Source organism: Hetaerina americana, unplaced genomic scaffold (genome assembly GCF_022747635.1).
Source record: "Hetaerina americana unplaced genomic scaffold, ioHetAmer1.1.p SCAF_4, whole genome shotgun sequence".
In the NCBI taxonomy this organism is placed as follows: Eukaryota; Metazoa; Arthropoda; class Insecta; order Odonata; family Calopterygidae; genus Hetaerina; species Hetaerina americana.
Window position 1 is genome coordinate 12202842 of NW_027286985.1, and position 24781 is coordinate 12227622.

General features: G+C 40.9%; 1 protein-coding gene across 2 annotated transcripts in view; it reads right to left on the reverse strand.

Moving 5' to 3' along the window:
* LOC139691926 (cardioacceleratory peptide receptor-like) overlaps window positions 1–18234 on the reverse strand; it is a 435230-nt gene extending 416996 nt beyond the window's left edge. For both annotated transcript variants that reach the window (XM_071589875.1, XM_071589876.1), the window contains exon 1: window positions 17529–18234. In XM_071589875.1, coding sequence (XP_071445976.1) covers window positions 17529–17900 — 372 coding nt within the window. In that variant the 5' untranslated portion in view covers window positions 17901–18234. The remainder of the gene's footprint in view (window positions 1–17528) is intronic.
* Window positions 18235–24781: the final 6547 nt, after the last annotated feature.

The following is a 24781-nucleotide window of genomic DNA, read 5'->3' on the forward strand; positions in this document are numbered from 1 at the left end:
GATCTTTGGCATCATCTCATAAATGTTAGCGTCACACTTGTACGGTCATTTTCATTCTCGACTCGAATAACTTGGTTTAGAAAATGGTGTCAACACAACAATGGAATTAAAAAGCAACCTTACGATATCGGAAATAAATATTTGATGCCTGAAAACATGAGGATTAACATTAATCCATCAGTTCGTACAAACTGCGTAAGAAACTATAATTATCACTGACTTTGTTATTATTAAAACAATACATATTGAAATCCTAGAAAATATATTGGTAAAACCTCAAAAAAATTATTTTTGACTCTTTCATGATCAAAACCCAAACATATCAATGTTTTTATAACTCAACAATCAGGAAGAATTGCAGCGATTAAAACAATGAAATTGAGATATTTCTCGCAAATTATAGAGTGATATGGAAGATGATAATGATTCCCTCGCTAAAGAAATATTCTAGGTTCGGACTTGGAGGAATGAATTAATTCCATCGGAATTGCCTAAAAATATTGCGGTTACAAATCCACAAACATTACGAAACACGTTTCCAAGAAATCTAAACTTTTTCTTTTTGATCGCCTCGCGCAAAGCATATCTCGGCGAGACAATACAGCACGTACGAGCGAAATTGAATAGACCAAAAAAAAAAACTTTCCTTTCCCTAGAAGCTTTCTCGTGGTTTGGGTGTCGTCATTCATCGACGCTGCCTCGGGCGCCAAAAGAACTTCCTTTTTCGGGACACGCTCAGTCACGTATGTAAAGGAGCGAAGATGGGAGGGGGAAAAAAACGCGACTAAGGTTCGATATTGCTCTCCGAAACGAAGTCGTTTGTCCCCTCTGTCAGTAACGACCTCCAACCACGGTTGACTCCACCCCGAAGCAGTCACCCGCCTCTCTCCGACCTTCCCAGGCATCCATCCGCCCAGAGCAGGAGGAGCTGGGAAGAGGGTTCTCAACCGACCATCCTTTCGCTCTCTTCCTCGCTCACACACTCTCTCCCTCCCCTCCCCCCCTTCCGTCCACAAACGCACGAGGCTGCGATTCCAGTGGCTAAAACCGAACGGCAGATTTTTTACCATCTCGATCCACTCCACTCCTTTCAGAGATACTCCTCTGGATTCTGCGATCTGATGAGTTGGGTGACATCCGCCGTTATACAAGCAGAAATTTAAGGATACCTTTTCGAGAAATTTTTTTTAGCGAATAGAAGAATGTGACCGAATGAATATGGACGAAAAACTGCTGTCAACAACCTGAATTCATTTTCCCTGCAAAACCTTCACATCACAACTGCCTGTCTCTCGGCAGCAGACCACGCTTAAAAATACTACGACGCATGGAAATCGCATCCGTCAAGTCAGGGGCGCTACGTTCTTCCTTCGCGCCGCCTGAAATTTCTGGTAGAAATTTGTTACCCGCGAAATCACAGAGTTGGTGATGTTCAAAGGCACCACCAGGTTTTAAACATAACTCCTGACTTTTCGGTCAGAAGCCAAGCTATTAACTTAATAAAATGTCTCAAAGCCAAATCCATTCAGGTTGGAAAAAAGTTTGCATTTTTAATAAATTTATTATCTCCGCAGTATCTATGAGAAATAATTTATTTTTAAAAAATTTCAAGTCAAAGTTTCTGCCTAGGTAATCATTTCCCCATGTCATACATGACCATAGTCCTCGTCGATTTACTGACAATCAAAGAATGGCCTCACCAACTGGAACTTCCCGCTGGTTTTGTTTCGTTTAAAACATTTGACGATTGTTTACATTTATTTATTTATTGACTTAATTGGGCGAGGTTGAGACTAATAGTCCCTTCTTCCACCTAACCCTACATTACAGGCATTATATTGAAGACAATCACATACAACCAAGCCCTAGATGGAGGGAAATCCACCTAGGCGGGAATCGAGCCCGCGACCTTTCGATTAGCAGGCGAGGACGTTACCCCGCCGCCACTGAGGCCGGCGGTGGCCTCGGTGGCGGCGGCTGTACGTTCCATGCATGACTTTAGGATTCCAAGGAGAGCATTGATTTCGGATAAAGGTAATGAAATTTCTTGTTTAATTTTCTTTTGCATTTGCTTGTCAATAATAAAAATCCCGTATTAAAGTGAAAAAAGTAAATTATATTTTAGGAACTTTGGTAATTTTACGTCCCATTTAAATGAATGATAGTTAACGCTTTCATTTGAAAAACTAATGTACCCATTGTTAAGCAAAGATCCATAGTTTCAATAAATAAAACAAAACCGACACTTAGGCAATAAAGGTTGCCCCGCAAAAAAAACCACGTAGTAATGACGAGAGCCGAAATGTGCTGAATCAGCTGATCACGAAGCGATGTGCATACGTAGTATGTCATCAGTTTAAATATGGACATCAATGCGAGAGTGGAATTAAAAAAAAAGCATAAAAAGTAACCACATCAATTGGTATACCAATATGCTCATTACTGAAAATACCCCACTTATTTCAACGGAAGTTTATGCAATTCTAATGCTAATTTATATTAATACAATACAAAGGCTAATGTACTTTCCCTTAGATCATCTCTGAAAAGTGCTCGACATGCCTTAAAAGCATTTCATACGGCGTGATCAAGGAATTAGTTTACTGCGAGGCACCATTATTAGAATGATATGCCAGGAATAGGCATTACATGTTTATAACAAACAATATAAATAATTGCAGACATAGGAACCCAAATCTCGTCAGAGATGGAATTTCGTTTGCAGAGTGGGTGATTAAGGACAGAATGATATCAGAATCGCATCATTTAAAAAATGATTTACTTGGAGACAAACAGAAATATCAATACACAATTTTTTAAATGAGGCGTTTTTGTGAAGAGGAATCTAAAACGTGAATTCGATGCATTGAGTGAGTGATTCTGGTGGCCGGGGGTTTTTAGAAAGTTAATAGCGTTATCTATTATTTGTAATAATAGCTTAACATAAATAGAGTTTGAAACTAAAAATGTCCATTAAAGGCATACATTCGCCGGATTTACATCACATTTATAACGTATCCTAGTAAAATTTTACTTGTGCCTCATAATTTTTTAATAACAAATATACAATAGCATGAATGCAAACTTAAAATGTATTACAACTAGACACAAATTACAGACTACTCCCACGATTTCTCACAACCGATTGCAAATTCGTGATTATAATGCGCGAATAAAATGATGGGAAGGAATGGCAATAAATTCTGAAAAAGAAATAATCTAAACATGCGAACTATTTATTGGGATGTAAATTTTAATTTTTCATCACGGAATGACAGCTCCTGGTTATTTCCCTCATGTATAGGCCCGCTTACGTTGTACGCCAGGTTTCAAGACACCCACGTCGAGAGGTTTCCCCAGATTCTTTTATCGTCATTCACAGTATCTTATACATCGCTACATTAACTTACATTTACCACAACATTTCAGCATTATTGCATTCCTTTCCGTTCCAGGTTATTGCTTCTGGAAAAGGAGATTCACTTGTTCCGATCAATCACGCATGGATCGTCCACAATCGAAGTGGAGGCTCTCTTTAGTTTTTGCGATCCTCCTAGCGCCATTTTCTGGTTTTTGCACTAACCTATCTCCTCCTCTCCCTTGATTCTCTCCGCATCCGGCCCTCTTCTTCGCATAAGTGGCTTCCCTCCAACAGAGAAGGGATCCATCCTGCGCTGAAGTGGCCTGGGTTCGTCGTTGGGACTGGGAGGGAGGGCGGGGGAAGGCATGGGGGGGGGGGTGAGGTTCCTCCCGAGAGCATCATTGTGACAGCTGATGAATGTTATTCGACGCCGGTGCCCCGGGTCGCCAGCGTCAATTTCCTTCGCGCCGCCCCACGGTTAAAGGAGCCCTCGAAGATTGCCCCAACCCCACCCCACCCACCTCCGCCTGTATTTATTCATTGGCCGCGGGTGGTTCCCCGGTGATATTTTATGCATACTTGCCCAAATAATACGAAAAAACAAACCTTCCCCCCTCCACCCTTATTTCCCCACCCCCCTTTCCTTTCCGTGCCCAACCACACGTCTCTTTAATGGTGGGCTCGGGCCCATCCACCAGAGAACGCACAAAATAACAACCACCTTCGCGAGATGACAATTTTTCCCCCCTACCCGACCAGCGTTCACTCGCCGCGTTTCGGGCGGAAGTTTGCAAAATTGCGAAACGCGGGTTGGAGCAATGGATTCTTAATGACGAACTTGAGAAGAAAATTCCCAAACGAACGTTTCGGGAGCACTTTTATCGCGTTATTACTCGCTGGCGGGCGGGGATTTCGACGAAGCGAAAATAGGTAATGGTCGTTATTTCTCGTGGTGGTGGTGGGGAGGGGGAAGGGAGGGAGGTGAAGCCTCGTAAAAAAAACATGTTTTGCTTTCCACGGACAACTCTATTCACACAACCAGTTTTCAAGTTTGAACTAGGATTCAATCTGCGCTCCTTCCGTGGAGTCTAGTTCCTTCGAGTGTGTACGGGAGCCCATTTTCTTCACCTTTCCCCCTTCATTGGATTTCCAACACGCGCTCGGCTCCGTGTTCCTCCCTCCCTCTCCCTGGAGACGCCGCCGCGCACCGATCGGCCAGTTCGCCGGAACACACCACCGCTGAACCCTCCCCATACATAAACGAGAACGGAATTCCTACGCCCACCAAGTTTCACGTCGATTTCAGGGAAAGGAGTGAATGAACAACGGAGAGGAAGCTACAGATATCGACCGCTATGGGCCGCGTTAACCCAAAGAGCCGTGTTTTGGAGGACTAACTCCGCTCCCGAGTGATGTGCGTCGCGAAAAATTGCGACTCGCTTCCTGACAACAGACTTTTTGGACGCAATTTTCGACTTTTTCTTCGGAACGGTCGGAGACTAATATTTTTTCCGCGGTGAAAAACGGCGAAAAAGTAGCGTTTCTGCAGATGAGAATCTGATAGATACTATCTCAACTTCCCAGACCTCAGTGATGTCACTTGGTTTGGAGGGCTTAAAAAGTAACTTACCGCAGATTCAGAATAACCGTTCACATTACGTCCGCAGTGCCATTATTATTTTTTGCGAATAACTAACCGCTACCGGGAACGATTTCTTCACAATACCAACAATTTTATTTTGACCCGTTCTCATTTTTTAACTTTCACCCGGCATTATATGTTACAGAAAGAGACATGAAGACGGAATAACATGCAGGAAAAAGTTTCGTCTTAATTTACCTATCGCTGGATTCAATAATATTGAATTCTATCCCTAGATAATTTATAAAACATTATGGTATTGCATAAGGTGACAATTAAATAAATTAAAACGGTACGAGAAAATTTCATTTTAACCTACTGCCAATGGCAAACTTAATAGTGAACAAACAATCGAATATCTACGTCCTTATGATATACTTTTTCATGTGTAACATCAATCAGAGGAACGAGTGATAAAATATTGATAAATAATACACTAAATCTAATTGGATAAATACTATCAAAAAGAGATGTGATAAAATCTGTAAGTGAACATATATAAGAAGCATATACATAATTAGAAAGGCATAAATATGAATGAGCAACAGAAAAGTTTGGAACCAATCGGGAATTAGCTCTACAAAATAATAATGGCTGAATACGAGAGCAAATATTCAATATTCTGCTAAATGTAGACGAAAAAATATATCTGTTATTCAGATGTTTACAAAATGGAGTCGTGACAATGCGTTTATACTTATAAATATTTTATCTAAAATAGTTATTGCTGCTCTATCAAGATTGCATGACAATCATTTAGCATTATGTCTAATGAATGGAGGAGATACTTCCATTTATATCGGAGGCATGCCACCGGTCTTCGATAAGAAAATAATTCACATAATGATTTCCTGAGTTCGACCATAACGGTAACCAAAAATAAAATAAAAATACCACGAAAAGAGAGAATGAGAGTGGGAATTCTTGAACGAATTCCAACTAATGAGATAAAAAAGTTAGTACAAGGAATAATAAAGGAATAGAGCGTTTTTCAGATATGAAAAGAGCATGGAGATGCGCCAAAAGTCATTCCTGGACTTGATAATCAAAAATACGTTGAAGATCATAATCGAAACCTGACATCGACAGGTCAGAAAATAGGAAAACTATTCGAGGCACTCACTATCCAGAAGAGAAATATCTATTTATTCATTTCGTCTACGCAAGATTCGTGATCACGCCATAAATATACAAATAACTAATTAAAAAGGAAAATATAATATCAAACTTTAACCTTTTTAAATATGAATATTTTCATCCTCATGGATCTGAGTCCTAACTCCATTCATCACACTTTTTTTTAAGGCGGCAAAGCATCCAATATAATTTCTAGAGTTTCCTTTATGGTGTCATATAAGCGCAGATTTATAAAAACAAAAAAATCATTTCCTATTAGATTTGTATGTATACAATCGCATCGATGGAAACTTTCCCCATGAATATGTTGCTTGACCTGAAAAAAATGACATTAAATTCATTCTCGCCTGAGTGTGCTTTTTAGTTAACCTTAAAACCCTCCTAAATGGGATAGAAATACACATTATGAATTTTATTGCTAACCAAGAGCGGTCTGTTGGTCATGGTAGGCTTTTGATGGATTCACAACATTAGCACTTCTAAATTTCCTAACCAAACCCAACTAAAAGTCACCCCACCTAATCTAAAACGCTAAGTCTCTACAAAACTTTCATAATACACTAAACCTGGCTAAACTATTCCTTAACGCCGCATATTTCCTACCTATTTTCATTTTTTCCAACACGCCCATTCTTTTTCTACACACACCTTGTTCTCCCAATATTCTCCCCTCCTCCATTAATGGAAATGTGTCATAAATGATGGCACAGGTTCATTTTTAATCGAAAGTAAATTTTAAGTGGCAAGGCTAATAGTTATTCCGGGAAATACGTAACTATTGGCTATCCACAATACGAGTAAGTCAGTATTTCCCGTCCGCTTTCAAATGAAATGCCTTGTCTGCCAATCCAAACTCCGTGTTTCTGGAATGAAAACAGACTTTTTATTGACCAGTAATAAAAACCTCGCCAAGCATACTCCTCCTAGAGAAGAACCGAGCTATTAACGACACTAGTCTGAAAAAGTCATTTGGCCTAACTAATTTCGATAAGTAATTCCTTACACACTTCAGATTGACCTGAAATATCTGGAGTTTATCAACTCACTCGCTCTAGATGCTTACATCACACAACCCTTGACCTTATTGTCTCATTGACCTTAGTGTCTCTTTCTTGTTTTGGTCTTCCGATTATGCGAGATAATTTTCGGCAAACTCCTCAATACAAGTTTCTATACAATTTGGACCATTCGATGTCCTCTCCAAAGATCCATCCCGCTGGCATCAACACAAATGCAGATTTGACCTGATTCATCATCAAAACCACTAATATTTTGTTGTAATTAGAAATACATAAGAACCAGGTAAGAAAATACACCAAGAAGAAACCTTTTTACATCTCTGACCTATCACGAAAGACGCGATCCCAATGGTCGCACGCATTGAAACCATACTACGGCAATTATACTTCACCTGAGCTGTTCTCATCATTAGACTAAGGTCTATGGCTCGGATTTTTAACTTCCAGATCGTAGGAATGCTGCCCAGGATGTCTGTTCTATTATGAATATGACGCAAAGCTGCCCCCAATGGTCCCAATCTGGTAAGGTATAGAAGTCACCAATGCTATTTTTTAAAGTTAATTGAAACCCTGGGATTCGGGTAAGAATAATATGGAAATATCTTGCCACAACCAGGAATCGAATACAAGTCCTCAGCGTCAGTTAAACCTAAACGGAACTGAGAAACCAATGCAACGCTTTTTCTACAAGATTTACCGTACTATCACATTATCTGTCTATACTATCACATTATTACCGTCTTATACATTACCATTTTCAACGTTATCACCGAACCAAATGATTTGCTCTGATCTTGGGAGAGGTTAAAAATCTTACCGTCATGGAAACCATGCCTTTAAGGTTGAACTCGTAAGTCGTCAGATCCATTTTTTCTACACCACCATGAGATCGGATACCGTTACCGTGTTACCTCCGCAGACAAAAACAAGTAATTGTACGAGTAGACTCAGGATCGGTATTTTACGACGGGTGATCGAGAAATTCCTAAAATATAACCACTCGGGCGTACAGCCGCAATTTCGAATTATCCTGCCAGCCTCAAAACCTTCAATGAGCGCTAACTGCTCGAATGAATTCAACGTTATCCGTCGCACGATAATATAATCAGGAGTTTTGCGGTACGACAACCATATTTAAAGCAATGCGGCTAAGAAAACTTGTTATTTGAACAGGTCTCCTACTTTTATGACTCTAACGTCGAATCCTTACCGTGACCGTACACAATCGTTGTTTTCCTTAAGCAAGATATCATTCAGCAAATCTGGGATATCATAGATTTTACACATTCGCTGCTACCTAGTAAATCACGGTGAGTAGTTGAAAAAATTACTCCATTTTTTTGTTCTTGATGATTCAGGTGAAGGAGGCTAAATGCCTTCGTAGCAGGCATTGTAAGAGAATGTTATTATTCTCCAGGTATGATCGGTTAATGATAAGCTTTAAGCACGGTCAAATACTTTTCACTGATGCTACTCAAACCCGAAAGGCTCGTCTTCTGATTGAAAAATTTGAAATTGCAAGCATGAATCATGCCTAATACTTATTTTATAATTTGACCAAAGAAGACAAAGTGTATTTGAAGAAATATTGTTCCTCAAAGACGCACCGAGTGGGTGGAACCGAGTGTTCTTAATCACCATCCCTCTCATAGTTACTTTTTTTACACACAGGATGCCAAAACAAAGCACGTCGAAACCACTGCGCACTCAGAAAGTTTTTTTTTCTCCTTGCGATTTGAGTGTGATGGGAAACAGAAAATTATATTTGGTCAGTGGGTAAAAAAGATTTCGTTTCAGCTGGAAAATGATCACCGCAAACGTAATCAATTTTGAGTTAGCTGCCCAGCTGCAATTGCTTTTTGCATGATTCCAAGCTGAAAGCGAGTGACGATAGGGCTCACTAAATTTCGATGGCACGCGACCCGCTTACCGTGCGATCAATTTTTGCCACGCAATCGAGCAATTAATGGTCGTCACGTAGGATGGAAGCGCATTCAGCCGGGTGGAGTAAAGTTTTCAAAAACGCTTTACTACTTACTCTTCATTCACTAATTGCAAATTAAAGTGTCACCACTATTAGTTTATTGCAACAACAATTCCGTACGTTAAATTGATTTCCAATGTCCCTGCAAAGTTCATGGGGTTGCACCACGAGAAGTGGGGCATTGCCTAGTTCGCCGCTAATGACAAAACTTCATGTCAGGCTAATTAAAATGCGGAGAGAGAAATACACAAATCACCTGCGGCTTCAACAAAGCGTATCTTCAATCAAAATTTACACTTTCAACCAACTGACCTGGCACGTATAAATTTAATAAACTTATCCGTAAAGACGACCGAATTGTCCAAAATAGCTATTTGAATTGTTGTAAATTAAATACATGAATTTTGAGAAAACCAATAAAATCAAATTAATAAAAAAATATCGAGGTGCAATATTTTGTTAGTTCTTTATAGTAAGTTTTTTCTTAATAGTTAAGTTATTTAGTTATTTCGGAATAAAATTGAATAGGCTTTGAGTTAAAGTCGATTTTGCCGGCGATAAATTGATTCGAGGCTAAGAATCTTAATGCTGAATTCTAATGCTAGCGGCGATGATGAGCAATTACGTATTTGAACCGCTGTAAACGCACCAGTACCCAGCCACGCAAAATAATGGCGACTGTCAAAAGTATTTATCCCCATAGTGGAAACAAAGGTGTGCTCGTAGAAGGTACATCATTAGAAAATTGTTTTTCAGAAAAATATCGGTACTGCTACAATTCTTGGAGGGGTGAATTTTGAAAACGCACCTTCGGTTCTCCTTAGTCGAAGGAGACGATGCAGTAATATCATTTGGTTAACGATGACTTGGGCATATATTACTTAGATTATTTCAATTTTACCCAATGAATAATATTTCAACCAAAGTATACTTCTCAACTGTTACCTCATATCCTCAGACATACTGATTTCCAAATTTAAAGTGTTAATCAACCGTTAAGATCGACGTATAATTAACATCGCTACATTTCTTAGCCTTGTCTAGCAAAAAGCCCTGACGCTCACACTACATAAAATTTACATAACTACATTCTACATTTAACTACATACTCCTCCGCTTGTCTCAATTGCCTGGCGCCATGCCCTCTTTCAAAATCTTAAATATTCCATCACCAATCAAAATGCTCCATGTATATCTGCTCTAAAAATGCAGCATCCGCACCCTTTCACTCCCGAGGCCCTCCCATTCCCGCCTCCTTTGGAGAATGCTCCCGAAAATATTCCCTCCTCACGCACCCTTAGCACTTCTCTCTTGGTTTCACTCTCCGCCATTTTCACCTTTTCCATCCTTCTCCACACCCACATCTCAAAAGACTCCTCTGAAGGAATACCCCCACTATTTTGCTTCAACGATCATGTTAATTACCAGTATTTATCAACAATAAAACGGTATTTATTCTATTTCAGTTGAAAATGGTCCGTCGAGATAACTATGGCAAGAGAATTACTTATATTGCAAATAAAATTCTAAAAAATTCAAAGATCAAATAAATCATATCCTCCGGGCGTCTGATATTCGGCAAATTTGTTTGAATGTGTTTCATGGGTATTTGATGACACGTATTAATTTGTCGAGTTCTTCTACACTGAATTCCGGTCCCTTATCACTTTCACGTCCATCGAGGCATGACCTTTCTTCGAGGGTGGGAGGAATGAAATAAAAAAAACACCACAAGGAGATTAAAGGAGGAGGATACTAAAATCCTTGACGACCCCAGCGTTGAATCGCAGCTCCCAATTTGGTGAACCACCGGGTTTAATAGATATTTTATATATATATATATATATATATATATATATATATATATATATACCCACACTTTTTATATATATATTTTCACACACACTTATATATAGAATATATATATATATACATATATATACATATATATATATATATATATATATATATATATATATATATATATATATATATATATATATATATATATGTGTGTGTGTGTGTGTGTGTGTGCATTATATACACACACTCACGGATCCGGTGTGGTTGCCTAGGCGACTACCGGTGGCCTCCTCCTCCCCACCCTCTCCTGCCCCCGCCTCCGAGGCCCCCCTCCGCTCTCGGGGCCCTCGCATTCCTCCTCCCCTGCGCCATTCGAGAAGACATTCGTCGTCCGTCAAGAGACACTCCCGAACCCGTCCCAACTACACTCGCCCTACGCCCAAAACAAGGGAGCGAGCGAGAGGGGGGCGGTTGGGAGTTGAAGGGAGATAGGAGTTAGGGGGAGGGGGTGGGGTGGGAGAGATTAAGAGACCGGTCCAGCGGAGTGAGTTCGAAATCATCCGACAGGGGGCTGCGGAGCTGAGGTGTTCCGTGGAGGGAGGAGTGAAGTGATATTTTTTTCAACTTTTTTTCGCTTTAAAGGTCTCCTTTTTACTCCTTGATTCCGTCCGGCTCTTCCGCTCTCCTCTCGTGTCCACTCTACTCTTCCTCGCCAAATATTTACAGCTGCAAGTCATCTCGTACAGGCTGTGAATGAGCGAGGGCATAACCTCTGTCCGACTGCTCATCCCAAACAGCGTCCACTGGGTGGAGAACTCCGGTATTTGAATTTTGTGCGGCATTTATGTGTGGACAAAGATTCAACCTTCCACACTTTGATTTCTCTGTGTTGCTGCCTTGATGTCCTTCTTGTGATCCTCACATTTCATATCCCACCGTAAATATCAAATGATAACGGCAAGATTATTAGAGTTTCAGTGAGGATAGCATGCGCGGAGGAGGAATGAATTATAAGAATCTGAGCTTCGTGGTCATTTTAGTCATTTGAATAATTATTAATAATAATTCAAATATATTATGCATGTATGTTCATGTTCGGTAGCATTTTGATGCTTAATAGTTTGTGTAATAAACACTTGGGCTCTTAAATATTGCCATTCCTTGAAAAATCAATTGAAATTTGGTTCTCAAACGATTTATAAAATAGTAGAAGCTGATGATATTACAGAATAAAATAGAGCCGGAAGAAATCGATATTACTTGAGCTATACATGTCCAAATCGTATTCTGGAATTAATCTCCAAACCCAGTGGCAGTGTCACCAACAAGTACAGCTTTGCATGTAAAGCTCAAAGCTTGTCACGTACATCTTCCCGCCGTAGAGTGTAGGTGCGAGGTTTAACATAATTACGAGACGAAAACTGGTTATAAAGGCTGAACCTTAAACTAGTGAGCATTACTTATTCACTTCCACTCTACCTAAGACTAATACCAAAGTTTTGAAGCACGCTCATTACATATACAGAAATAAACCAAAGTGACACTGCATTGGTACGAGTAGATTCTTGGGCTGATTTCCAGCGTCAGTAAGAACTCAAAATTATTTTGCAAAATCCAAGCTTACAAGAAGAATTCACGGAGAGGTAAAGCCGACACTTTACCTTTCGGTGGATGCTGCTTTCTTCAAAAACTAAATCACTTTATCATGTATAATAATTTTTGATGACACATAATAATATCCGCAGCTACAGATTTCAACATAACACTTGAAAAAAGTAAAACTATTTCCGAAACATTTGTGCTCTCATCACGCACATGTAAATTGATTCCTTTAATACGATATATTGTCCAGTAAGTAAATCTGTTCCGTTACAAATTTAGCAATTTTAAGTTTGAGCCATGGGATTAAATTATGTACGAAATAGGAAGGCGGAAATGTAAAAAACTGGGGACTGTAAAAGATAGAATAATCATTAGTTACCTATAACAGTAGCCTCCAAATAAGGTCAAACAAACGCTATTACAAAGAAAAATATTCCAGCAATTTCCGCTGCACGACAACTTCATTTAAATCCGAGTGAGGCGCCGCGCAACTGAGGTCGTATGCACTATTATTACGCAGGCAGATAATTAGACGTAAGGGGAGAGTGAGAAAGGGAAGTAGGGTGAATGAGGGTCAGGTTTCCACTAGGTTTTGTGCAGACGAAACGCACGTGAGGGTCTCACGTTTATTTGTTCCATCTTATGGGTTTTACTCCAATTGAAGCGTTCTCCAAACATAACTCCCTTCTTGTCATTCTAGATAAATTTCCGGTGCCCATATAGGAACAGGTATTTGCCATGGTATCCGAACAGTTGATACATTATGCATGGGCCTATTATATCCGCAGAATTAGACCTGTCACGGAAGGATTGAAACTGATATCCCCAAATTCCCGTGTACCATAAGACATCGTATCATTAATTACCTGTTTAAGACATTTCCATGCGTACCATTTAGATATTTTTAATACAAGCTGAGAAATATTACTGCTGGTAAATTAACGAAAACCATTATCCAATATCATCTCTCATAAATTATTTAATAGCATAAGGAAATGACCCAACCCCGGAATTAAGCTCCTTCATAGTAAATACATATGAAATCATATATAATTCCTTATAATTCGCTAAATATTACTACTGTTATTGCCATAATTAACGGTAGAGTACCATTTACAGTGCGTGTTATATGGAATCGAGGACCAACCGCTACTACACTTCTAGGCCTCGCCTATCACGAACACCGTGAGGCTTAACACCGTAAGATATTACAATAAACCTTCAACTCTTCATCACTCATCAACTCCATCTTCATAGCGCAACTGCTACTTTCAACTTCACATACTTCCTCTGATTATGTCCAATATTTCTTATATTTTACTCCCATTCCCACCTTTACTCGACAATAACCCCTCTTTGAGTGCCTTCAAGGCCAACAACAGACTCTGTACCCACTTTTCCTGCCACTTAGGAATTGATCTCAAAACTACTGAGAGGTAAGAGTATAGCTATTGAAGAAACGTAAACGGAAAAATTCATGTAGAGCAGTACATTTTCAATGCGTTTTCAGTAAGTAATGGCAATGATTCTCGAAAATAACTAGTAAACTAATGTACGTCTTGATGAAGAATCTGGCATTTGCTACAAGGAGCCACGTTTTGACTGCCAGCGAGTAATTATTAATAGTAGTAGCATTGAGGAGAGGCGACCGACTGCTGAGGTCGTTTGCGCCATTAGGGATGGACAGGAAAGCATGAAGGGTGGGGAGAAACCCGGCGTCAGCATTAGCCTACTCTTTACGAAAGGCGCCAAGGGGTCCGCAGCTTAACGTCCCATCCGACGGACGGCGTACTTACTCAAAGTGCCCTCCACAAAGCACCTCGAGTAGGGATCGAGATACTACTGAAAATATTCAACACCGCCGTGATTTGAACCCGGGCCCTCTGGGTGGGAAGCCAGTACGATAGCCACCGCACCAATCCCGATCTCACAAGTAATTACACTACGGAATTTTCTATTAAAGATTTCAACAGTTCATATCTATAAAGTTAGCGTTTGATTTTGATACGGCTTGATACCGGCCATCATTGTCGTGAAATGTTCGTCAAACACCTACAGTGACCATTACGTGACTTTCTGTAAGCCCTGAATCAAGTCTTTGTGAAATGAACTGATATTTTAAAAGTAACAAAATCAGTCCAGTGCCAACAATTTTGATGTTTTTCTAATCATTCATAAAATTTCACGTTCCATCATATCGATAAGTTATGCATTTAATGATAGAAGTTAAAAATGGTCATGATAACCACCCAATACGCATTGAACCTTAATACGCGAACCACTGACCAATAACATATGTTATCGGTCAGTGGTTCGCATATTAACAAAACACCGATGTTTCTGCAATTAGACTCGAGTGTTTATCGTATAGAACTAAGTAAACAATAGAGCATACAATAATTTAAATGATCCTTACTGGGCGGTAACTTGTGGAGCAAGCATTGGTGCATTCTACATGACGATCTAGCGAAACCATGGCGAACGACTTCAAGTGGACGGTGTCAAATGCGAAAGAATAAAACTTGTATCATTGATCAACACGATTCCCGAGCATTACATACGTAGTCAAAAAACTCCTCTCCGTTGTCCCTTACACCGATTCTCACTTTTCATTTTTAGCGAAGAAAAATGCCTTGGCCTCCGGGGTAATCACGAAAATGAAGTGATACTTATGGTGGGCTGGAGCATCAAAATCTGGAAGGCACCGGCTTCCCGAGTGACCCATGACCTTGACCCGAAGATGAACTGATGGAAACTGATCGGGAAAAGGCACTGGAAAGCAGTGTCGTTCTGATAATGAGAAGCCCTCAACTGAGAGAAAAATTAATTAAGATTTAAAGTTTCGCCAAAGTCCTCAGTCGGGATTTTTCACACTTGCTCCAAATCAAGGAGCCACTTGAAACTTGTGAGAAGTGCCATCGGACTGCGAGTTGGAATGCAAGTGGAATATGTCAATGAAGTTTTTTTTTCAGAGAATAGGTCAAGTGTTATCGCTTCGGCAAATAAGGGAAATTAGCCGTACCACTTTAGGAATAGCTACACGCATTCTCGTGTCTATATATGAGCACGCGTGCCCTCGACGAAGGTATGAGCATGTACATCTAGGTAGGTGGGCACGCGGCAGACAAGTTACGCAGGCGTAAGCAAGGTAAAACGTTCCATCGTCACGTCCAACTAAGCGAAGCAATAAAGGCTAACGCAGTAGACAGATTATAAAAAAGAGCTGAAGGGTATTCAAATCCACTTAAAGTCAAAATGGAAAACAAATTTTTGCTTTAATCGTCGCATTAAATTATAAATACTCTGAATTACACAAATTGGAAATTCCTCCGTTCTTGCTGGTCTTTCCTCCTGGTTATTTTTTAATCCACGCCAGAGCCTCCTCCTATTATTTTTTTCATTTATTTCAAATTGCTCCGCTACATCCACACTCATTGTTTCTGATGGGCCAAATTTAAATTTCGAAAAACGGAATTTGATTATAGTCTCGTCCGTCGAACCTTAAGCGCAAGCAAAAAGGAAATCTTAAGTAATTAAACAATTATGATTTTTTCGGCGCAAGATATCCACCACTCTTGTCTCGAAGTGATGACGCTGATTGCGTTTTTTTCCCCCTACCAGAAAATTTTAATTCCCAGAATCCGGCGCTCTTTTAGAAGAATCTCTCGAACACCAGTCACTGAGATGCCAAACAAGAGAGAAGATAATCGGCCGTATCAATTATCATCACCTCCTCCGGCGCACCCGATGACTCCCGCTAATGAGTGAGAGACCGCAAGGGGAGAAAATGATCGAGCCGAGATCTATTTTTCACTCCCGCGAAAACATTAATGGCAATCCGAGCGGAACATCTCGGGTTGTGGACATGAGAACCGCCACCTCTTCTCCCCCGGCGGAAGAAAAGGATTCCCTGGAGGGGCGTGAGGGGTACGAGCTCTCTCGATCAACGCACTCGTGGGAGGAGAAGGGAATGGACTCCCCGAAAATTCCCGTCTCGCCCAATTTAGTCAATGCTCGACGGGGTCCGGAGACCGGGGAACTCGAGACCGGCTCCCCGATTACTCGCACAACACGCCCGACTGCCTGCCGGCTCGCCTCGACAAGACAGCCGGCATTCCGAGTGTTCTTTCCTCCTCCTCTCTTGCCCACTTTCCCCTCAGCGGGAAATCCTCATGCGGGCGCCGCGGGACCCCCTCCCCGGTCCCGATCGCCGAGCACTCGACGCGGACGTTAGGTGTGCCCCGTGATTGCGTGCGTGAGAATAGAGAGTGTCGCCATTCGACTAGACCCAACCAAATAGTCTTCTGCTTCTCGTTCGTTTCTTTTTCCTCTACCCTCTAAAATCCTCACTTACTAAAACTGAATGATGCAAGCGAGCCAAAAATATAGGTAAACAAACTTCAATCATCTTTCAGTTCGTTTTCCCAGACATACGTCTCCTTGAGACTTCCAAGACGCGATACTATCCATCGGTAGAAATCTACCAACGTCAAGATAGCAATATCATTGATACGTAGAAACTGGTAAATTTATTCGCATCTTAATGTTAACGTGCACCTTATGGGCTTGACAGTTGATATAATGCTCTCGATTAACTATCTTGACACCAGCACTACCCAGATTTGAATTTTTCGGCATAAAATAACCGTTTATCTTCAAGCATGAAATATGCAAAATTCACTAATGCTACATTCGCCTGACCTGCAGGACCTACATCACGTTATTCTGACAAAATTCTCTAATCGAGTAAAGGAAAATTATAAAAGACGTATTACAATAGGCGTGATCAGGGAAAATTGGACAAAGATGCCAAAGATTTCATTTGATGTATGTTCGGCGAAATATTACGAAACACAAGTCTCAAAAAGGTCACGACCGAGAGATGATTCCATGCATGCAAACAAAACACTCACGACGAAAACAACAAAGCTCTCTCGACGAAACTCTCTCTCAAAACTCTTCGGTGAAAACAAAACTCACCTCGTAGAAGTAGAAGGAGTTGATGTCGTCCGTTAAGCCTTGGTCGCCGGTGCGATTCCCGGGTGGAGACGATGGATCGGACGAGATGTTGCCGCCGCCGCCGAAGACGACGCCCCCTTCCGGGGAGAGGAGCAGCTCTTCCGGCGTCGGCGAGACTGTGGCGGGCGTGGGGGACGAGGCGGCATCGGCGCGGGGCGCGGACAAGGCCGCCACGCGGACCGCCGCTAGGAGGACGATCGTAAGGGGCGGAGGGCGGAATGAAGACCGCCGGCGATTGGGCTCACTCGGGCCGGAAGGCTGCGGTGGGGACCACGACCGCAGATCCGGGGGTCCTCCACCACTCCGGAGATCCCGGGGGCGGTCCTCGCCCATTTGAGCGGGAGGGAATGTGGCGGGAGGTTTGGGAGGGCGAAGTGGAGATGTTACCTCCAGGACCGGGCGGGCCGCACTGTCACCTGGGGGTGGGAAATTACGCGGGGCAGCGGGCGACTTCTTTCTCCCGGCACACCTCGTCCCATTTGGCACCCCTGCCGGGGTATGCCGAGACAGAGAGAGTTTTTTGGCACGGTGGGGGTGGGGAGAGTGGAATTTTTGGAGGGAGTTCCTTCTTCTCCACCGGTGGTTTGATGATTCCTTAACGTTGCCGACGAGACGACGTGAGAGGCCGAGTTCTTTTCAAACGACTACCGAACCCATGGCGCCGAGGTCGGACGCCCGACTGAGGAGGGACGATTCCGATGCCGAAGAGCCAGCCGACAGCCACCTCTCTCTCTCTCTCTTTCCCTCGCTCACTCCTGCTCTCCCCTCTCCCTTCCTCTCCAAACGCGCGCCGAACGCAATCTCCCCCTCCCCCAAGCTCCCCTCCGCCGCCACGCCTCCCCCGCCTCGCCTCACCCCGCCGCCTCCAACCACCACCGACACTACGCACTCCGCCACCCCTTTCGGCCCGCGCGGGGGAGGGGTGCCATGCCATTCGCCCCTGCCAACCCCTCGACGCACACACACACACAACCCCCTACCCGTCTCCTACCGACCCCCTACCCCTCCTCCATCGCCCTTACCTCCCCCTCCCCCCCGGCGACACTTTTTCTCTCTCATCCTAACTTTTTCTCCAATTCATTCCCACCTTCCTCCTTTAATTCCTCCGTCTCCCGCCACTTCCTCCATGGCCCTTTGCTCCCCTAACGATTCCCCACCCCCCTCCAGACCCATCGTGCCATTCCCTCCATCGCGCGCACACCTCCGACTCTTCCTTGCCCTCGCCTCCTTTCTTCCTTCCTCTCTCCTTTGACCTGTTGCTCTTTCTCCGTCTCCTCCCCACCTTTTCTCTATATCACCGCCCCACTCCCCTCCCCCGCCCTTCCTCCCGGCACTCCCCCCCTAACCCAGGTCTCCTTTGTGATCCCCCCATCTTCCTTCCTACCAAAAGCGGGCAGTTTCACTCACGGAGCGCAGAGGAAGAGCAGGGGCGAGGGCTCCCCTTCTTTTGTTCTCGCTCGCCATCGTGAAGTCCAGCGCCGCGAAATTAGTTCCAAGGTTCGGAATTTCTGCAAAGGATTTTTCTTCCCGAGGAACTGTAAGGAGGAAGAAAAAGATGAATAAATGAAAACGTCTTTGCATTCTCTATGAATGCATGCACTATCCGTCGGTTCTTCTACGGTCTATTCAAGTAATAAGCTGTAAAGAATCCGTTGGCGACGCACAATAGACATGCCGATAACCGTTTGCGGGGGAAGACAAACTCTTCGTGCGAGCCGGAGAAGAGGTAATAGCACCAAATATTAGGGAACACCGAACTCTCTATTGAGACACTCTCAATCATACTCTCAAATGACCATCAATACATTATGACATATGGGCATCTTTAGAGCAATAAAAAGCGTTTTGAACGAAGAAGTAGAGGAGATGACATTCAATATGTGTAGTTTTCACGATTTTCAAGGAAAAAAGAAACCGATCGTTTAAAAAGACAATCCTCATAAAGAATGTGAGCATATTTATAATTTAATTAATCACAAAAATTCGCTATATATAGTATGCCTGTGGAGAAAAGAATACACAAAATACTGAATCCTAGAGTTCCGGCAATTTTTTTTAATAAAGGAAAACATTTTAGGATAAAAACCATACAGGGCAACATTTTAGTTACAGACACGAAACAATTTGAATCTTTTCAACATTTCAATTGCGTATTACTTGAAATTATTTCATGAACTTTGTCGCTGGTGAGAAGTTTGCACCGTATCATAAAAAAATTGATAAGGCGAGTTATTTTCCCTTCGTGTTGCTCACATTTGATTCTAAATTGCGGTTTAGATACATGTACTCTTCGACTTCGTAAAATAATTATTTAGGAAATGTTTTGAAATAAATTGAAAGAGAGAGAATCCGAATAATGAATTTGGAAACTCAGCCCGTTGCTCGTGACTTCATCGTCATTTTTAAACGAAATCTTACATAACTGAATCTATGCTTCACCCGCCATGTGGGCTTATGATGTAGCAATTGGATCTTACGTGGTCTGAGGGGCGAGAGCGTCATTTCCCACTGTAAACCCAATGACATCAAGACGTGCATAATGCCCAATCATTTATGCATGCAGAAGGATTCGATTTCGCTTTAATACGTTTAGTATTCGACGCATGATTGCCTTCTGCAGCGTGAGCGAGTTGCTTTCGCGATTAGAAAAATGTAAAGACTACTGTGCGCTTCACAGCCACAGGCGAGGTTGAAATGGAATTATCAATGGTCTCACCTGCACTTAAATACTTGAATCCTAAACTCGGACAGAGGGCGACAGCAACTAAACAATTAAGTTAACCCCTAAGCTCAGCTACTCTCAGTTGACACTAAGAAATCCAAACCTGTAATTTAGAGTACGTATCCATTAAAGCATAAGCGGACGCTCAGATGCCCTAGCTATTAAGGTAGATAAATATCTCAGCTCCGGGCATAATGATCTCGAAATTACACATTTTTAAGGAATTATTTATGCAATAAATTTACTTTCAATGCAACCGTATTATATTGGAAGGATAAAAGTATTATTTACATAAAGGACTCAAGAACTCCTTTGCGAAATCGAATTTCATTAAGTTTGCGATACATTAAGGCGACGACATACTTTCGAATGCTTGATATAACATTCACGAATATAGTCTTAAATAAATAAAATTTTAAAAATGTTTTCGGAAATACGGTTGTCCTTAACTTAAAAAAAAGGAAAAAGGACTAAGATTAAACGTTGGGAGGTGTTCCAATGAGCGTTGCTAACCATTAAAATACCTGGGCGTCATCATCAAATAGACCCTAATGAATATTAATTTTAACTTAATGTTAATTGCGCCGCCTTGAAGAAGCTACGCTCTGTGAAATGCCACGGAAAATATAGTGAAGACAAGTTGGAATTCATCGCTCGTTAGACCTTGGGTCAAATTTGCGTAATTTGGGAGGCTAGGTTTGCGGACTTTTTCTTCGTCACAAATTTATTTAAGTAATAACTGCGAAAAACACATTAAAAGATTAGCTTGTTGATTATAGTATTATATTCTCATGTTAGATTCTATACACCAAGATCATTTAAATAACCATCGATCGTTTAGGAAAGACTAATTTAGCCACGACACGGTAATGAGAGGTAGCCTAGCGATTAAAATTAGGCTTTACATACGTAGTTCCCGGTTACTCGTCAGCAACCATGAGTCGGGGGACGGTAAAAAGCTCGCCGACAGAACATAAACACCTTTCGCACCACACCTTCTCCTTCTTCGCACCCCAAACTTTCTCCCCATTTCTTTCTGCTGAAAATGCCTCATCTTTTATACCCTCTTGAATAATATCCATTGATTTATCACAACCTTCAACTTGTAAATAGTTTTCAACATCTTTCCCACCCAATATTTCTTCCTTCTTCAGAAATCCCCCGCCTACATTTTCTTATTCTCAACCATTTGTAACGCTTCTTCGTATGTTTTTCTCTCCATCTTGTCCAAATTCTCCATCAAACATCTTCCTGCTAACAAATAATATTTCTACGATTACCTCCGTTTCGCCCGCACTCCGTTAGGGAAAACGCACTTCGGAAGCACGCGATGCTTCGTCTATACAAAACTTTCCAGTAATTATTTTCTTTACACCTTTACTTAGAATCTCTTGCATCAATTTTTTTCATCTTGACAAAAGTTGAATTTGCTGAAGACATAATTTTACCTTAGGTTTCCAATTAATAAGCCCTTTAAATACTGGAATATACATTTCATTCATTACTTAGGTTTTTACGAAAAATAATTTTTCGTATTGCTTTTCCAAGTTAATTGGGTTGGTTCAATTTTTGTTCCTCTACAGTTACGGGCGCCCTCAATAATTTCAGAAGAGTTGATGTTCTCAGAATATTACTTCGTCTCGAAAAAATATTCCATTTTTGTATTGCCAGAAGTTCAAAATTCAAATGTAATTAACTAGAAGGTGCCAATTTTGAAACAAGATTCATCCTGTCAACGTGACTATCTCTTCCAATTAGAGAGAATGACGACTTGCAGGTGGACTGACTACAGATAACGCAAAACACACACACGTATAATCAGAATCATGGTGAAAGTGCGTCGAAACTCAAAGAAAACGTACAAGGAGGTATCGTAACAGTTTAATTATTACTAAGAAACAACCAAGATGTATGGATAAAATTTATTTTGCATTTCAATGCAACAATTTCAGAGCGTAAAAATCATTCGCCTTGACTGGGACACGAACCCAGATCCCTCAATATCCGGTCGAGTGCTTTAGCCACTTAAGCTACCGAGGAGTCCTCTTAAACTCTGAAATTTTGGGGCTTTTAAAGGAACTAGATGTTATGACGAAATACCGTACATACAATGTCACATGCATTCGTAGTCGTGCGCGAGGCGCCACTGTCCACGAGGTTAAAGCCAACTTTAAACACGTATGGTGTTTTCCCTTTGAAAAATTCCAAAGAAACTGCGGGAGATGCCGCAACAGTAACTTTTAACGGAGTCATCCGCTAATGTGCATTTTAATGCAACAATTTCAGAGCGTAAAAATTATTCGCCTTGACTGGTCCCAGTCAAGGCGAATGATTTTTACGCTCTGAAATTGTTGCATTAAAATGCACATTAGCGGATGACTCCGTTAAAAGTTACTGTTGCGGCATCTCCCGCAGTTTCTTTGGAATTTTTTTATTTTGCATATTAATTGGTCCTTCAGACGCTTCAATGAGGAACATACGCTGTGTGGATCACCATTCATCTGGACTTGCCCCTCCGGCCTATTTGAAATCGGCGTACTTATCTATTTGGTGTGGAAACTAGACCTTTCACTAAGGTTATAGTCCAAAACCTAGTTCGGCAAGCTTGAATAAATAAATAATTTTGATGGTGCATATGTACCTGGTAAGAAGTCACCCCCTGCCACTCACAATAGTTGTATTATTGATGAACCTCATGAATCATTGATGAACCTGAAATTATTCCTTTCCGAGGCTAAAGATTTTTATCTTAGATGATTACTTCACATCGACCATAAATCCCCATCGCCTTAAAATAGTATCTGAAGTTCCAAGTGTATACTATACGTGTTCTAAGACCATTGCATTCCATTAACGACGGCCCTGCTTCCCGTCAATAGTGAAAGAGTTGCTATTCACACCAAAATACTCTCGTCCAGATTGAGAGCTTCAAATTACAGGAATAAATAAGTGATACATTATTCACTGATTTCATTGACAGTTAAACACCACGATATGTATTACAACAGCGCCTAAGGGTAATCATTTTTCTTTACTAATTATAAGTAGCACTTTGCAAGAATATGGACGGCGATCTTATTACTTATGGTATTGGAACATTATAGCCAGTGACTCTGCACCCAGTGAATCGTTTTTTAAATATCTATTGTTTTTTTCGAAGTAATTTTATTTCCTAACAATTTAAATTCATTGACATCCATTCGATGAAATTTCACTTTTCCATTAAATGCGTAATTTCCTAAAATCCAACTACTCTCTTCGGGAAAGTATGATTCATGATTCAAGGATGCATAATAAGAGCAAATCTAAACACCATTAAAGAGAATGTGCTTGAAAAACAATTATTAAATGTTAAATGCCTGGAATGAAACTGTACGGCAATTTTTATTTGGCTTAGCGCTGGGATAAGCCAAAAAAGCATGCTGGATATGGAATTCAATAACGGGTGGAAAAGTGCCTCAAAATATGAGATGAAATGCAAATTTGATTGCGATTAATAAAAAGTCACTTAACCGGGGGCGCTATTCCCATTTCAGGTGAAATTTTGTTTATGACGAATAGCATTTGCATTCAGAACCGTTCACGACTATCGGCAATAATGCATTGTATTTTTGTTGAAGAGATGAAGTGTATTTTTGGAGGTGAAAACCATAACAGGAACCAATTGAAACGAAGCATTTAAAAAAAGTCTGTGAGTAAATTTTCAAAATGTATACTTATTTGGAAAATTTGGTGCTAGGTTTGAAACTAGGCCGCTTTGAAAATTTTCACCCGCGTAAAGTAAATTATTACCTGCCAACAAAAACTGCTAAGTGGATGCCAAAATCCTTGTCGGGCAGGAGCTAAAAATGGCTAGCATGGTGAATAATACATCCAATAGTTCTTAGCCTAAGAGTATTGCAAATTCACTGAGTTAAAAAATAGGCGTAAATTTATATAGAATACGGAACAAAATTCACGCTATTTTTTAAAGAAAATACTCAATTCCATTAAAGAAATTTAAAGAGGACTTCAGAAGATCTCTCATCTAATCCAGTATTGGGGAATAAATCCTTTGTAACGCAACATGACAAGAAAATAAATTATCCGGACAAAAAATATTTTACCGATGATAAAAATTTCCCGTCCGGCGTTCTTTTTTTTAACTGTATACATTATAATTTTAAATTCCCGCAAATTTTAATATTGTTATTGTTTACTCATAGGGGAAAATGTTTGATTACGATTCAGCAAACCATTTTTGTTTCATTCAAAATATGTGTGTGGAAAAACGTTAATTTGGACTAATTAATTTTGAAGTCACTTAACATCCAATAACATTTCATATTATGCGTCAAAAGCCTCGTTGAAAACTTCCGTGTCTCCCAGATTTATCTAAAGCGATAGGCTCTGCATGTAATTATATCCCATTAATCCAATCATTTAGAAATGAACGTGTCGGATACTCGGATAGTACTGAAATAAGCCTCTAATCCCTTAAACAGAGATTGAG